This window comes from Accipiter gentilis, chromosome 2 (genome assembly GCF_929443795.1).
Source record: "Accipiter gentilis chromosome 2, bAccGen1.1, whole genome shotgun sequence".
Taxonomy (NCBI): Eukaryota; Metazoa; Chordata; class Aves; order Accipitriformes; family Accipitridae; genus Astur; species Astur gentilis.
Genome location: NC_064881.1, coordinates 12,590,419 through 12,604,422, shown reverse-complemented (window position 1 = coordinate 12,604,422; position 14,004 = coordinate 12,590,419). Strand labels below are relative to the sequence as shown.

At 39.0% G+C, this 14,004-nt stretch overlaps 1 protein-coding gene across 7 annotated transcripts in view; it reads right to left on the bottom strand.

Moving 5' to 3' along the window:
- Positions 1-3,863: 3,863 nt before the first annotated feature.
- Positions 3,864-14,004, bottom strand: part of LYN (LYN proto-oncogene, Src family tyrosine kinase) — a 59,201-nt gene continuing 49,060 nt past the window's right edge. For 5 of the 7 annotated variants that reach the window (XM_049825694.1, XM_049825734.1, XM_049825705.1 and 2 more), the window contains exons 12-14: positions 12,867-12,998; positions 9,358-9,505; positions 7,491-7,697 (exon numbers count right to left, since the gene is read on the bottom strand). In XM_049825694.1, the coding sequence (XP_049681651.1) occupies positions 7,634-7,697; positions 9,358-9,505; positions 12,867-12,998 (344 nt within the window). In that variant the 3' untranslated portion in view covers positions 7,491-7,633. Of the gene's footprint in view, positions 7,698-9,357; positions 9,506-12,866; positions 12,999-14,004 lie in introns of all 7 variants that reach the window. The other 2 variants (XM_049825684.1, XM_049825724.1) reach the window with 1 other exon arrangement.

Below are 14,004 nucleotides of genomic sequence, written 5' to 3'. Positions count from 1 at the left end.
ATTAGATGAATGAGTTTTCTTGATGGTTGACACTTGTTTGTTTTCTCACTCTGAAATACCACCCTAGCAATCTGACAGGTACTGAAAAAGAGATTGAGATTAAAATTTAGTTCTATGAAATATGTTTTTCCTTATTTAGCAAGCTAATTGACAACAGTGTTTAACATAGATGCACTGAAGTTTCTGCCATATAGCTACTTTTAATACAGTTTGGAAATATTCAGACTGTAAGAGTTGACTCCTGTATAAAGTAACTTCCTCCTAGAAGGTCTCATGATCTGAGTGTTATTCCTTACTGTGATTTCTCAACCATAACCATCACAACTTCCACCTGTGAAATGATTGTAAAACTGCATATACATGTGTAGTATAATTGAAGGATGTGCAGTAGTGCATCAGGTTAAGCAGAAATTTAAACAAATTCTACCATGTGCCCTTTTTTTTTTTTTCTTCAGGATAGAGAGAGTAAAATACTGCAATTGGAAAGGCAACTTGATGAACAGTCAGGGAGGCTGTTGGCTCTGGGAGGTCCGAATTCAGATATACTGACTACTGAAAATAACATGGAACTAGGTAGGAATCTAATCTGGATATTCAAATTTCAATTTACTTTTGGTATTGTGTGTAAAAAAGCAAACTTTTCTTTTGCCTATAGATCTTATGAACAAGATGATGAAGAGAACCAATGAAGGATTGCAGAAACAATGCAAAGAGAAAGAAGAGGTAGCTCTTGCTTAGTATTTAACAAATCTGGGGATAACGGTCCTAAACTCTGGCATAGTTCAATGCCTAAAGATCTGCACTGTAGACGCAAGCATGAAGATTCCTGCAAATGGGTGTCAAATTTACAAAAAAGCCCTTGACCAATTGTGGATGACTTTTGCCAGAGATTGGCTGTGTTCTGGCTTTACTCTAGTTTGTAAAGGCATCTACTACTGTAACAAGTCCAATGGTTAACATGATGCAAGTTGGAAGTAGGGAAGTATATAGCCTTGTATTGGAATTTGTTGTAAAGATTACTGTTACAGCCTCAGCACTTTCCTTCCTGAAATGCTGCCTGCTCTTGTGCAGGGGAACAGTTACAGAATCTGGTAACAGTTTAGATCTAGAGCCAAAATAGTGCCTCAAACTAGTTGTTTCTGTAAGTACTGAACTCCACTATCCCCTTAAACTTAAGTAAAGGGTAGTGTGTCTGTTCTTCAAACAAACAAGATCCCCGTGTTCCGATTAGCATATAGAGGTAGAAATTAGGAGCTTCAGGCTGTGTAGTGGAAAACAAATACTAATTATTTTGAGGTATACATTTTTAGTCTATAACTTGAATGAACGTCTTGTAAGGCTACAGTTAGTTTCCCATGTTTAAAGATGATGAGGAGTGGGGAAGAGACAAGCCTTGCTCCTTTCACTAACAACAAATAGGAATAGGGGTTGGAGAAATATTTCCAGCTGGTTCTAATAAACCATGTAAATGGAAAGTGAACTTAAATCTCTTTCTATTGAGAAAGTGTACTCCAAAAATAACTTTTTCCTTACCAAGTTTAATGTCTCATGTTATGGCCCTAGCATTTGTTTTTCACTCCTGTTCTTTAGAGCTCTACATCATTTTTCCATTTCCTATGTCAGTTTAAAATTGTGAAAGTTTGGCTTTTATGCTTATATGGGGATACAGTATTGGTTGTTTTGTGTGGCTAGAAAGTGTTAGAATGATGGGAATGCTGCCTGGCAATTACTGAAGTGAGAGCAATTTAAAGCATTTGATTCCATCCGTGCCCTTCTGCTGCTTTGCCTCACATATCTGTACATGCTTGATGAGTAATTCACTACTTATTTTTCCTCCCATTCAGCCATTAAACATGGGCAAAAGGTGGTGAGTTTTTTTTTTTTAGCAATCTAGCTATTTTCTCTCCAACCTTGTAGAAGTAAACTAATGATGTAACATTCATTTTGCTGGTTCAGAGTTTCTTTTCCCTCTCAGGACTTAATCCATCAATATTCTCACTAGAAAGGTGAGGTCTTCTGCTGTAACTGTGCTCCAATTCATTATATGAGTAGTGTTAATGAGAGGAGAGTGTTCTTTTAACTACCTTTACTGAAAGGACTGGACTGTTCCAGAAGTAGCTTAGTCTGTGCTGCTGTTCTTGGACTGACAGGTGTGTGTAAATCTAGTAGCTTCAGCACAATAGCTCTTGAATGCTCCAGCTGTATTTTATCACCAGAAATGATGGGTTGCGACAGGAGGTTGAGAGAAACAGACTTCACGTTCGTTGCTTTGATCTTGCAGTTTGCACTGTTCAGTATTAATCAGAAATGCTTACAGTGTCTGTATGAGTTCTGGTCATAAACAGAATTAATGTAAAACATGCTGTTTAGAACTTCAATGTGTATGGGTTTTATTTTCAGCTTATAAAATCTCTGAAGTTTAAAATACAGAAATTAAATGAAAGCCTGCTAGAAGCTAATGAAGGCTACAGAAAAATGGCAGAAGAGAACAGTCAACTGAAGCATACAATCATGCTCAAGGTTTGTCAACAATTTAAAAGCAACTTTAATATGGCTTGTATCCATAGCTGTACTGGATGTTTCTGCATCTTTGTATGTGTAAAAACACTGTTCAGTCTTATTAATTTATTTTGATGTTAGCATTTTTTCCATCCCTAACTTCCTGAATTATAAGCTCAGAACCCTTGTGTTTCACTCCTTGACTTTGTATCTTGTAAGACAAGATTCATTTTTCAGTCTATGTGATAGACTCGGTCAATAGGGTAACTCCGTGCTGACAACTCTTGCTAATCTAAAGGTGCCACAGATTATTGTCAAGCAAAGAAAATACTACTCGGAACTCCATAATCGTGAAGTGTTTTGCTGAGGGCAAGCAAGGTGTCAGTGTACAAATGTTAGTGCAACAAGACCTAAGGATCTGTGGCTTTAAAGCTATACTGACACTCTTTGCAGAGGTGGCCAAGCTTGATAAGAGATATGGGCAGGTAAACTAATTAATACTGAAATAGAAGAAATCTTTCCTTCAAAAGTAGGGACTTCATAAAGTTGACAGCACCTGACCTCAGATATCAACTAGATTCCTAAATTAAAAACAAATGAAAATTTTGAACTCTTGACACTTTGCATCTATGTCTCATTTGTAATCTGCAAATGAAGCAAGGCAGGTATAAGACTACTTAGTGATGTTTTTCTTTGACATTAAATTACCTTCTGCATGCTTTTCAGTCTAAGTTTGACACTAAAAATTATTCATCTTGAACTTTGTTTCTTAATTGGTTCTGAGACAAGGAAGGTGACTTTTTGTTAACCACAAGGATTAGAGAGCATCTTTAAGACGCTGTATTCTGCCTACTTAAAGCACTTATTCAGTCCTGGTTAGCAGACTTACAACTATAGGAGTTTTGATTTGACCAGTTTTGCTTTCAGTAATTGCAGGTTAAGACAGGAAAGCTGCCTTTATTTGGTTCCTAGAACAACGGCAACTCTTTGCATAGTGTGACTAAGCGTTTTAGCATCAGCTTCTTAGACTTGGTCTCTAACTAGATCTGATGGCCCTGTACTTTGCTGTTCTCTAAATTACATAGAAGTAATTCAGAAGAATGGCTACTGAATAGTCATTTGGCATAGTAATAACAAGGGTGTTCACTGGTATAGTAAAATAATCCAGAACAGAAAATTAACTACATGAAAAAGACCTTGAAGTGTTCACATACCTAAGACAGCCTTATCCTCATAGGATCAAGAAATGAATAGTCTTCAGAACTGGGCTAAACGTGTTCTTGAGCTTGAAGAAACAGTGTCTTCCCTGCAGAAAGAACTTGACGAACAGAAAAAGCATTTCTCTATAGAGGAGCCAAAACAACAAAAACCCAGGAGAGGCTGGTTGGCTAACCTGAAATCCACAGTAGCAGCCACTGCTGGTACACCTCTTGGTGAAGGCTGGGGGAACTATGAAGGTGCTTCATGCTTTTCAAGAAAACAAGTACTGTTTGCTCAAAAAGCAAAGGAATAACATTTGATTAATCAAAGTGAGCAATTACTGGGCTTCTTTATCAATCTTCAACTGTTGATAGCTTTTTCTCACTCTTAGATGCCATCTTCAACTGTCATTTTAACTGACATGAAAATATTTAATACACAACTTCTTAATTGAATCAGGGTTGAATTTAGAGCTATGTAAGTTTAGGTCTAAACTTCTGCTTTTATGTGATTTGAGAAATATAATTTTAATTCTTGAGTAACTGCTATCATGATAAATGTGTGATTCATGCTAAGTAAGTGGGATGTTTCTCATCTGCTGCTTAGTACCTTTTAAAATTAAGTATTTCATTTCATTGTTGATTCCTAGAAATCAGATGGCTTGTAAACTTAATCTCAAATAGTTAAAATAGCTTGGTTCTTAAGTTAATATTCTGGCTTTGACCTGGAGACTGCCATTTTGGGACTGAACTGAGCAAATTGCTAAAAGAGGCAACAAACTGAGGTCTTATCTGGCTCCTTGCTATTTTTCAGGTAACCTGGCTTTTAAAAGAAGGAACTTGTTTTAATATCATTTGAATTTCCACTAAGAATATGCATTAAACTTTGAAAAGTCTATTTATAATAAAATTTTCCATTGCTAAGTTAAGTTCTGACTGTTCATTTTATAAAGGTGAGAAAATCGGTGAAGTCAACATAAGGCAAGATCATAAACTTAAAGGCTAGATGATCATAGTGATTGACATATGAAGATCTCGAGTTGAAAGAATCATAGCCGTGATTACATTACCTTTATCTAGTAGCTTAAGGAAGGAAGACTGGAGCATGATAAAGTTTGAAATAATAGCTTTCTTAAAGCCATTTCTGTCAGTGAGGGTGAGTTTTTTCCTAACTACTGTGAAAGTACCATGCCTGTAAGTGCTGGAGGATTGCTTTAGAACAAGGCAGAATCCAGAAGTAAATTGGATTGATCAGTCCCTATAATGCTGTTTCTCAATAGTGGAAGGGGACCCAGCTCAGAGCAAGAACCTTACCCTCCCTGTGGCGACACTAGGTGGTGCAGCCTTCCTGTGTGACACTGAGAGCAGCCCTTCTCTGGTGTGACTGTTCTTGCCTTGTCTTCTGAGTTTGGGGTTGATCTGTGCAAATGCAGTGACAAGTAATAACTCTGCCATGTCTTTAACCAGGCTGGAGATGTAGGACTTGAGCCAGAGCTGTTATGTCTTGAACTGTTTCTGTTAAATATAGGTTATCATCTGGCTCCAGAAGTCCTAAAGGCCTATAATATCTCCAGGGTAGAATTTCTAAAATGCTGTTCTACTCCCATGAAAACTATTCCAGCTACTAAAAAATATTTTGGTGTAGTGATACAATACACTGTGTGTTGATCCCTTGAATAAGAAAGCTGTTACATACAAATTGCTTTAACAGCAGCAATATTCAAACAGTTTTAAAAAAAATCATCAGAACGGGCTAATGCTGGAAACTTTCTATAATACCATTTCAAATGATCTAGTGCTACACCTTGACAGTCTATCACTTGTCTGAGAGCATATGTTATCAAGTTTGTGACACTTAACTATAACCTCTTATTCCCTGAGTAACTGCTGTTTCCCTGTTCCCTCCTGCTGCCCAGAGCTATTTGGTTGGCTATGGGAAATAGTTTGAAAGACAAGGTTACATTATCTTAAGCTTTTTGTTTGTTTTTTTTTTTTTTCTTAAAATAACATGAAGCTTATAGTGAAGTACTGACAAATTCTTAACTGTAATGTTTTCCAAAGAGTTGCAATGGACTGTGTTGTTATTACATTAATGACTTTTGAGAAGCTGTTTTAAAGGACAGTGGAGGACTGATGACATTTTTTTCCTGCTCTCCAGACCAAAAAGAAACCCTAATAAGGATGCAGGAGTGGCTGGTTTGGTCCTTTTCAGCTTATCAAAGCTGAATGGGTAGAAGTAAAGCAGAATCCATTTATCTTGTTTGTGGTAATGAACAGATGTTCTCCTGTTCCACATGAATCTACCACTCTGGATAGAACATCAGTCATTTGTTTTACCTCAAATTACTACCATAAAACTTTCTTCAGATTAAGTGTTTATTAAAATTAAAAATCACCATACAGTAGAAACTATTTACATATTTATCTGATAGTCTGCTTAAACTGCACAGTTTGACTGAAGGAAGCCAATGGAAAAGAAAAGCAATGAATATTTATGCTGCTGAACTTCAACTGCAGGCACACTGAAGCTTTATCAAAAGGGTTTTAAGCTTCTGCAAAGTACCATTTGCCTAAAAAATTGGGCTGAGGGGGTGGCGAAGGTGGACTGGGTTTCAGATGTAAGAACCACTATCACTTTGGGGGGGAATCTATGCTCTAGTTACATTGCAATTGCACTAGCTCAGCTGGTTTGTTAAGTAATTTGATAGAACAATTCAATATGTAGAGTTTAGCAAACTGCATTAACTTTTATGGATTAGATTTATATACTGATCAACAAACCTATAGTGTCATTGCAATGTAACTTGGTATCCTATTGCATATTTCCACAAATTGTTTTTGATAGCTAGAGCTAGTTTTAGCTGTAAAACAGATTGGAGGTTAGTTGATTAAAGCAGCAAAAATATAAGGAATTTTCTTGAATAATCACAGAGGATTAAAAATTAAGATTAAAATACTTTCACTGGTAAGAGTCTTAGTGACTGCGATGAACGCATTAACTTCCTTCAAAATCCTGTGCTTTCCCGTGGACTTCAGGTGATGACTTTGGCCTCGTGGGAAACTGAAGGTTGAACACAGAGCTAGGTATACTGCCACTTCTGCCGTCATGTGTGTTGATATTGCACTTCTGCATCAGTGATGGCTGTGTGATGCTTTGAAAATGATTTTAAATTTAGTATGAGTAATACAGCAGTAAAACAAACAGAATCATCTTCAGTGTAAAGAATTACATACATAACCCTTCCTTATAGGAAACCATGACACCGTTTAGAAAGTCTTACAAGAGGTGACAGTACTCCAGATACTAATGTGAAATAACAAGGATATAAAAATAATTTTCACAAAAGATGATTTAAGAACATCACCATGTCTTAAATATGTAAGTTTTCCTTCATGACTTTTTCTTTTGAAAACAGCTGTTCATGCATCTTCTCGCCCCTTTTATAAAGGTCTCCTTGTAATGTATTGCATGATTTAGATCCTAAGAAGGTGTTGTCAAACTGTGCCCATGCACAATTGCTTTCCTTTCTTCTCCCTCCCCACCTCAAAAAGCCTGCTTGCTTTGGGATGTTTCTGCAGATGCAAAACATAAGGCATTTAAGGAGAACTTCAAGCATTAGAAGAACTGTTTTAACCAAATAAAAACATTATTTCTCTGCAGAATTACTCTTTCCTTCAGCATTTCAGCTTCCACACTCAGTTAAGAAATCCAAATTCATGAAGTAATTAGTTTGAGCAGTCTTTCCAAATAATAGTCTGTCCCAATGATCCATGTCAATAGAAAGTGTTCTTTGTTCTATGGCTGTTGTTGATACTGCCCTTCTGTTGCTGTGTAGAAGTCATCAAGCACACTCTGTAGATAATCAAATGTTGGCCTCTCTTCAGCTTTGTCTTTCCAGCATGTTTTCATGATATCGTAAAGCTCAGCTGGACAGTTATCCATGCGTGGCATTCGGTACCCACGCTGAAGAGCAACCATCACATCTGAATTGCTCATACCTTCAACAAAAAAAGAAAGTTTTGATGAAATCATCTCAATTTCTAAAGAACTATTTTTTCTTTTTTATGTACTTCACTCTAAAGATCTTCACCAAAGCATACAAGATTATTGCTACTTATTAAAGGTAGCTACTACTATGAGTTCAATAAACAAGTGTACACCAGCACCGAGGGTCTTGTTCTGGAAATCCTGGGGGGAGGATTACCGTTTCCCCAGTTGAGCATAGTGACCTCTTTAGTGCCAAGTCTAACAAGACTGTGGGAGAGATCATAATTCTTGTCTCCAGAACCAGCTCAATTCTGTTCCTCTGACCAGTCCTGCCACCATTTGTTCTGCTTCCAGCAGTGTTGAGATTCACAGCCAAAGCCCACCCTGGCATCAGCCTTTGTCTCTAGCTGCAGGGCTTCTAGCCTGCTTGCTGTAGACCCCATCCATGCTGAGACAGAGAGCAGCCTACCTGTTTGACCACGCTCTCAGTCACCCTGCCCAGTGTAGCAATACAGTTTCAGATTTTCTTATACATCAGCTTTTGTGCAAGTGCTGCCTATTGCAAGGTACTGGACGTAGACACTCATGAGATCGTTACTTATAACAGGCAATTTCCCTTCCCTTCTTCCTCATCCTGTTCCTGTTGTGCAAAACCATCTTGCCAGCTGTGCTGAGCTTTGCTTTGTTTCCCTGATACAGTTTTCTTTCAGAGGATAAGAACTGTAACTACTAGAACTGCATCCTGAGCCTCACATGGCAACTAACATCATGTGAGAAAGGCCTGTCCTGGACACCATCCTCCTCCTCTCTTTCCCCCCCCCATCCCCCTTTTTTAAATCCTTGAGAGATTGGTTCACAGAACTATTTCGACACCTACTCTCAGAAGGTCAGCTATGCCAGGGCCAACAAAAAAGGCTCACCACTTCCTACCCAGAAACCTGCCTTTCATCTTGTCCCTTCCTCTGCAAATCTTACACAGCCCAGTGGAGTAATTGTGCCAGGATTACCTTCTCCAGGACACAGACTCTGAGCTTTCTGTACCCCAATGAATGCTGTTTCTTCTGATGACTGGGCATGCAGGAAGCACCTGTGCTTCAGCCTAGATATTTGGTACCACCAGTGAAGACTTTCCTTTTTGAGAAGGCTACTCCAGACCCCACAGCCGCTGGCTGCTCCTCAGGCTCAGTGCTCCACACGTGGCGCAGTTCTGCCTAAGACTACAGTTTCTCATGGTTTTCTCAGGCAACTCGGCCTCTGGTCAGATGCACGCGTGACATTCACTGCTCCTGCGTACACCAGTTCCCCAGCGGTGTGGGGAGAGCAGCTACACTCTGCTGAGAGGAGGCAGGACGGGTCCTGCTCCGAGCAAGGTCGGCAGTGGAGATGCAGACGTGGTGCTCCCCAAAGGACTTGGTGACTGTGGAGCTCTGTTGCGGCAGACTGTGAAGATCTTGGTACGTGTTATCTTGACTACTAAAGCTATGATTTAAGCCACTTGGCAGGTAAGAACACGTGAATTACAACCAAATGACAACTTTATCTGTTATAATTACTTTGATTATTCAAGATGATTATCGTTCATATAGCTGACTTCAGTTCAAGCCTTTTGGCTTTAACCTATTCTAGAAATACCATCAGCCATGTAATCTGAGTCTGGATCAGAGTGCTTACTTTGGGAACATCTTTTGTATTTTTAGTTCCTCTTTGGAAGAAGGAGTGAAGTTTCCCTGAGCCAATACTGCACATGTGTGTAGAAAAAAAAAAAGTATTTTGAAGGCAGCAGTGGAATGGCATGTTGTCACAGAATAAGGAATCACTGCTATATAAAGACAAAATAAATATAGGAAGAAAGTCAATAAAGCATTTTATAAAGAACAGTGATCTGACTGCTTGAGCTTAAAGAAATGGATTTTGTACAATGCATGCAGTAAAATAGTTATTCACGCTATGCAAAGTCTTAGTTAACTGTGTGCTTGCTACACGAGACTGCTGCTACTGGGCTTTTGTGCAGAACAGGGCTGATTCTGTGAGTTTAAGTACTGTGGAGTACAGGCAGTGCTTAGATCTAGTGTCTGCAGGACTGATGGTTACATTCTGAATGCCAAGGACAAAGCCTGTGTTTCAGCTAACCTGCAGGAAAACTATCTGTTAAATAACCCTCTAAGTTCACAAGACAAAAAGGAAAATACCTTTATCAGTATTCCCTAATAAATACATCATGAACATACTTGCACGTGTTTGGGGTTTTATTTAAAACAAAAAGGCTTACCTGTCTACCCCACAGTCTAAGCAGTATTCTCAAAATAGCTACTTGTTTAACATTTCCCTTTTTTAAAATTTTTTGTTTTTATTTTTTCGTGGCTAGAGAATTGCCTGTCTCACCATAGCTACATCCTAATCAATAAAAGAAATATATCCCACGTGCATGTTTGTTACACCCTCTTAAATGCTAGCAAAGGACATTAGCTCTAAAGGTTTGGTACATGTCTGTTAATTTGTGCTGTGGTACCTGTGAAGTTTCACAGATAAAGACATATTTCCTTGCGTTAGAGCCCAGGAAATTATGTGAACACAGTGGTATGGAGGAAGAATCCTACTGTACAGAAAGTGGCCTATCTTGTAAAGACCAGCAGACATAATTGGAATGCATGTATGGATGTTGCCAGTGTTTGACATACTATATAATCACCTGGAAATTAGTTTTAACAACGATTTCAACTCATTTGACCAGAGATTCAGATACTTTTTTTTATTTCAGAGGTAGTTCCTGAAACTATAGTCCCACTAATTGCTTTGAGTTTCTTAGGAAGAGAAACAGCTGTTGGAATTTAAGAACAAAGATCAGAATAGCTCCAAATTTCTTGGCTGGAAATGCTTCTTATCAAGTTGCCCACCTAGATTTTCTTTACAGGTATTAACTACTTTCCAGTTTCAACTCAAACTATTTCATATGCAGCTTTACGCTGAATACTCCCTAGTTGCTGGAGCTGGTTAATAATTGAAAATAATGTTTTGAAGTATTCCCATTAGAACTGAAAAATCAATTTACCGTTTCTCTCCAGTGGCTGCTGGTTGCAACCTATCACCAGGTTCCTCTTGTCATGCTGGGGTAATTTGCCCAAACCTGTCACATCTCTTCAGGTAAAGTGAATTGGTCACCCATTTATTTTGCTGCCCTTCTGATTCTTCAGTATCAACTTCCAATATAACAGGCTATTTCAATTTATACTTCTATTTAAAATAGACATATATCCCTCTTCCAATTTAATGCAAGCAATGCCTGCAAACTATTAAAATCTTCCCATATGCAGCCAAGAGGCTTCCGCCTCTAATTGCTGGTTGACAAATGAATGCACAGTGTATGGCCTATTTATGGTGCTCATAAAAATACTCCCATATTTTAAAAAAAATATTGCCCAGACTTCCCTTGAAGAGACATTTTCCCACAGTAGTATAGCAGCACTGTGTCTGCTGTACAGATTGATTTTGTTCTTAAAATAAAAATATGATATGTTTTATGGAGGTAAAGAGAGAGCAGACTTAGCTGCAGAATGAAGTATTGGATTGGGTTTTGTATTTTTTGTAGTGCTGGTTTCCAGGTGAGCTCATAGGTTTGCTCAGGAAAGGACAATTTTCAAGGCATCCAGAAATAACCTTGTGAGCCCAGCTCAGCATCAGGATACATAAGCACATGCTAACAGGGGAAAAAAAAGTGTCCTGACCGTGAGAAGGACTGTGCATTACTTGGCTACACACAACTCCCATCCGATCCTTCCTGGGGACATGAGCAGTGGTTAGAATAGCTTTGGGAGGACGTGCTACTCGGTCACATATTTTAGAGCCCTTACCTAAAAAACCAACCCAGAGCATATGTTTAAACACTTAGCTGTGCAAGCAGCCCTATCACTTCTTGAAGTTTAAGGGGGCTACTCTTTAGCTTAAGTGCTTTCCTGGACCGGAGCCTTACCGAGCAATGAGAATGTCTGGTTTGGCTCCACCTCTTATATGGAAAGTTGATATGTTCTTCCATAACATAGTGTAAAGTTGGCTGCCATCACCCCTTCCCTGCTGCCCGAGTCTCGTGGGAGGTCCGGTCTCCCTGTGCCCGGAGGCGTTGAGCCTACTGTCATTTCAGGGACTCGGGTCTGCCCCTTTGCCGTCTCTGGCAGTTCGGGATGCAGAATTCCAGCTGCTCAGTAAGTGGTGGTGAAAACGTTTTCACTGTTTAAACAGCAAGAGCTGCTGCACTGGAAGCACTGGGAAAGCTTTGCTTTGATGAAATAATCTGCTCTCCCTTTACTGCCTGTAAACTGCAGGAGCCTAAGGGTTCTTCTTAGAAGTTATTCCATCTATGAGATGTGCAGTACAGGTGAACGTGGCTGTACTTTCCCCATTTGCCCACCAGATAAGAGAATTTAGGTCAATTTTCCATAACCTCAGTAAGCTTAAATGAATGCAGTCTGCTGCCCGGAGTTAATCAGCTATGCCTGAGATGTGACAATTTTGCGTGCATAAAAATACCCTTCATCTCTGTGTGCTAGAAACATTAATATGTATTTTGTTTAACAGAAAGAAAAAGGAAACATGAAGCACATAACCACAGCTACCTAATGCAGCCATAATTGATTTACTCCTCTATGGTCTCATACCTGAACCAAATGGAACAACGACGAATAAATATTCCTAGCGGTATGACAGCACTGCTTTAGGGTCTGCTTTCATATTTGTTTAGATTAGCTAACACTGACAAATTATTACAGCCTATTTGCTTGTGAAAACATGCTTTCTTAGTACTTTCACATGTTACAATATTAAAAACTCCAGCAGCTTACCCAGCACCATTAGAACTTGTAGCACCGCATCCTCGCTATGGGACTGTGTTGCTGACTGTAAAGCTGGGATCTGTGACAATGCAGCATTTGCTGCAGTTGTAACACCTTTCCAATATATAAAAAAGACTATGAGTTCATGGTGCCATTAGTCTGTTTGCTAAAATTTACCCCAGAGAGGCACATGATTGACACATACGGTGACTATACGTTTTCAAAGCAATAACATTACCTGCAAGACATTTTCCAAATCACTGCTGTCACTACTGTCAGATGCCAGCTCTTTCCCTGCGTATTTTCTTTGCTTTTTAACACCGAAACCAGAGTAATGGTATAAACACATGCCCATACCTGGATAAGGAATCTTTCCATATGTAACGATTTCATACAGGAGAATCCCAAATGACCACACATCAGATTTAATAGTGAAAGATCCATAGTTAATTGCCTCTGGTGCTGTCCATTTAATAGGGAATTTTGCACCTAAAAAAAAGTAGTCTCAATCAGTCAAAGGCAAATTTAAACACTCAAGTCACTAAAAGGTCTTAAACAACCTGCCTGTGATACCCCTAAATTAGCAAAGTTAGCAGCAACTCCTTCTGTCCAAGAGTTATCAGCAGAGATGTGCTGCAAGTTCCATGTTGCCACACTGCGTGTCCTGTGTCAGAGGTGCAAATAAGATGGCGAAAGGTAGATCGCACCTTTTGACTCTTAGGTATGGTGAATTTTTGCTAAAATTATAGTCACCAATTTCCCTTCTGCCCAGTGGTGAGGCAACAATCTTACAATTCCCATCACCTGGAACTTTGCAAGACTTTAAGTTTTCCTATTTTAAAGCAAGTCAGTCTAGCTTCAACATACGCTTTAACGCATTTCACATTCAGCCATAGATGCAAAAGCAGTAGCAAGTCACATCTTAAAAAGTCACATCCTAAAATACTGTCTTTCGCATCTAATTATCTGATTCCAGAAAATCCCATATAAAAGCAAACTCCTTGCACTTAAATAAGAAAAGTTCAAGCAGCCTTTGTTGGGGAATATGACATTAGCTCTTCAGACAACGAAGAGTATGCCCTTTTTAGCCTGCTCTATCATTCTGGCACAAAATACCAGGTAAGCTAGGAAACTTTTCTGAATGGCAGAAAACACATCAAAGAAACTCGGCATAAAGAATTTTTAACCTGAAAAGTTCATTTAATCAATATACAATGTCCAGAGCTAGCTAAAAACCACAGATATGCATCCTGTAGCTCTGAAAACTGGTTAATCAGACCCTTCCCTGTGATCTACTGAATGAACTACTGTTACCCAGTGACTGCTGAATAGCTCATCTTCCTTTAATCTCAACCGTAGTGCATTCTTCTCTTCCTTCCTCATACTTTAGTTCTTCCGCTCCTGTCCTACATTATCACAGTTTCCATCCAGACTGTGTGAAAATATGATGTACTGTCTTTAAAATGAGAGGGGGGAAAGCCAGCCAACAAACCTG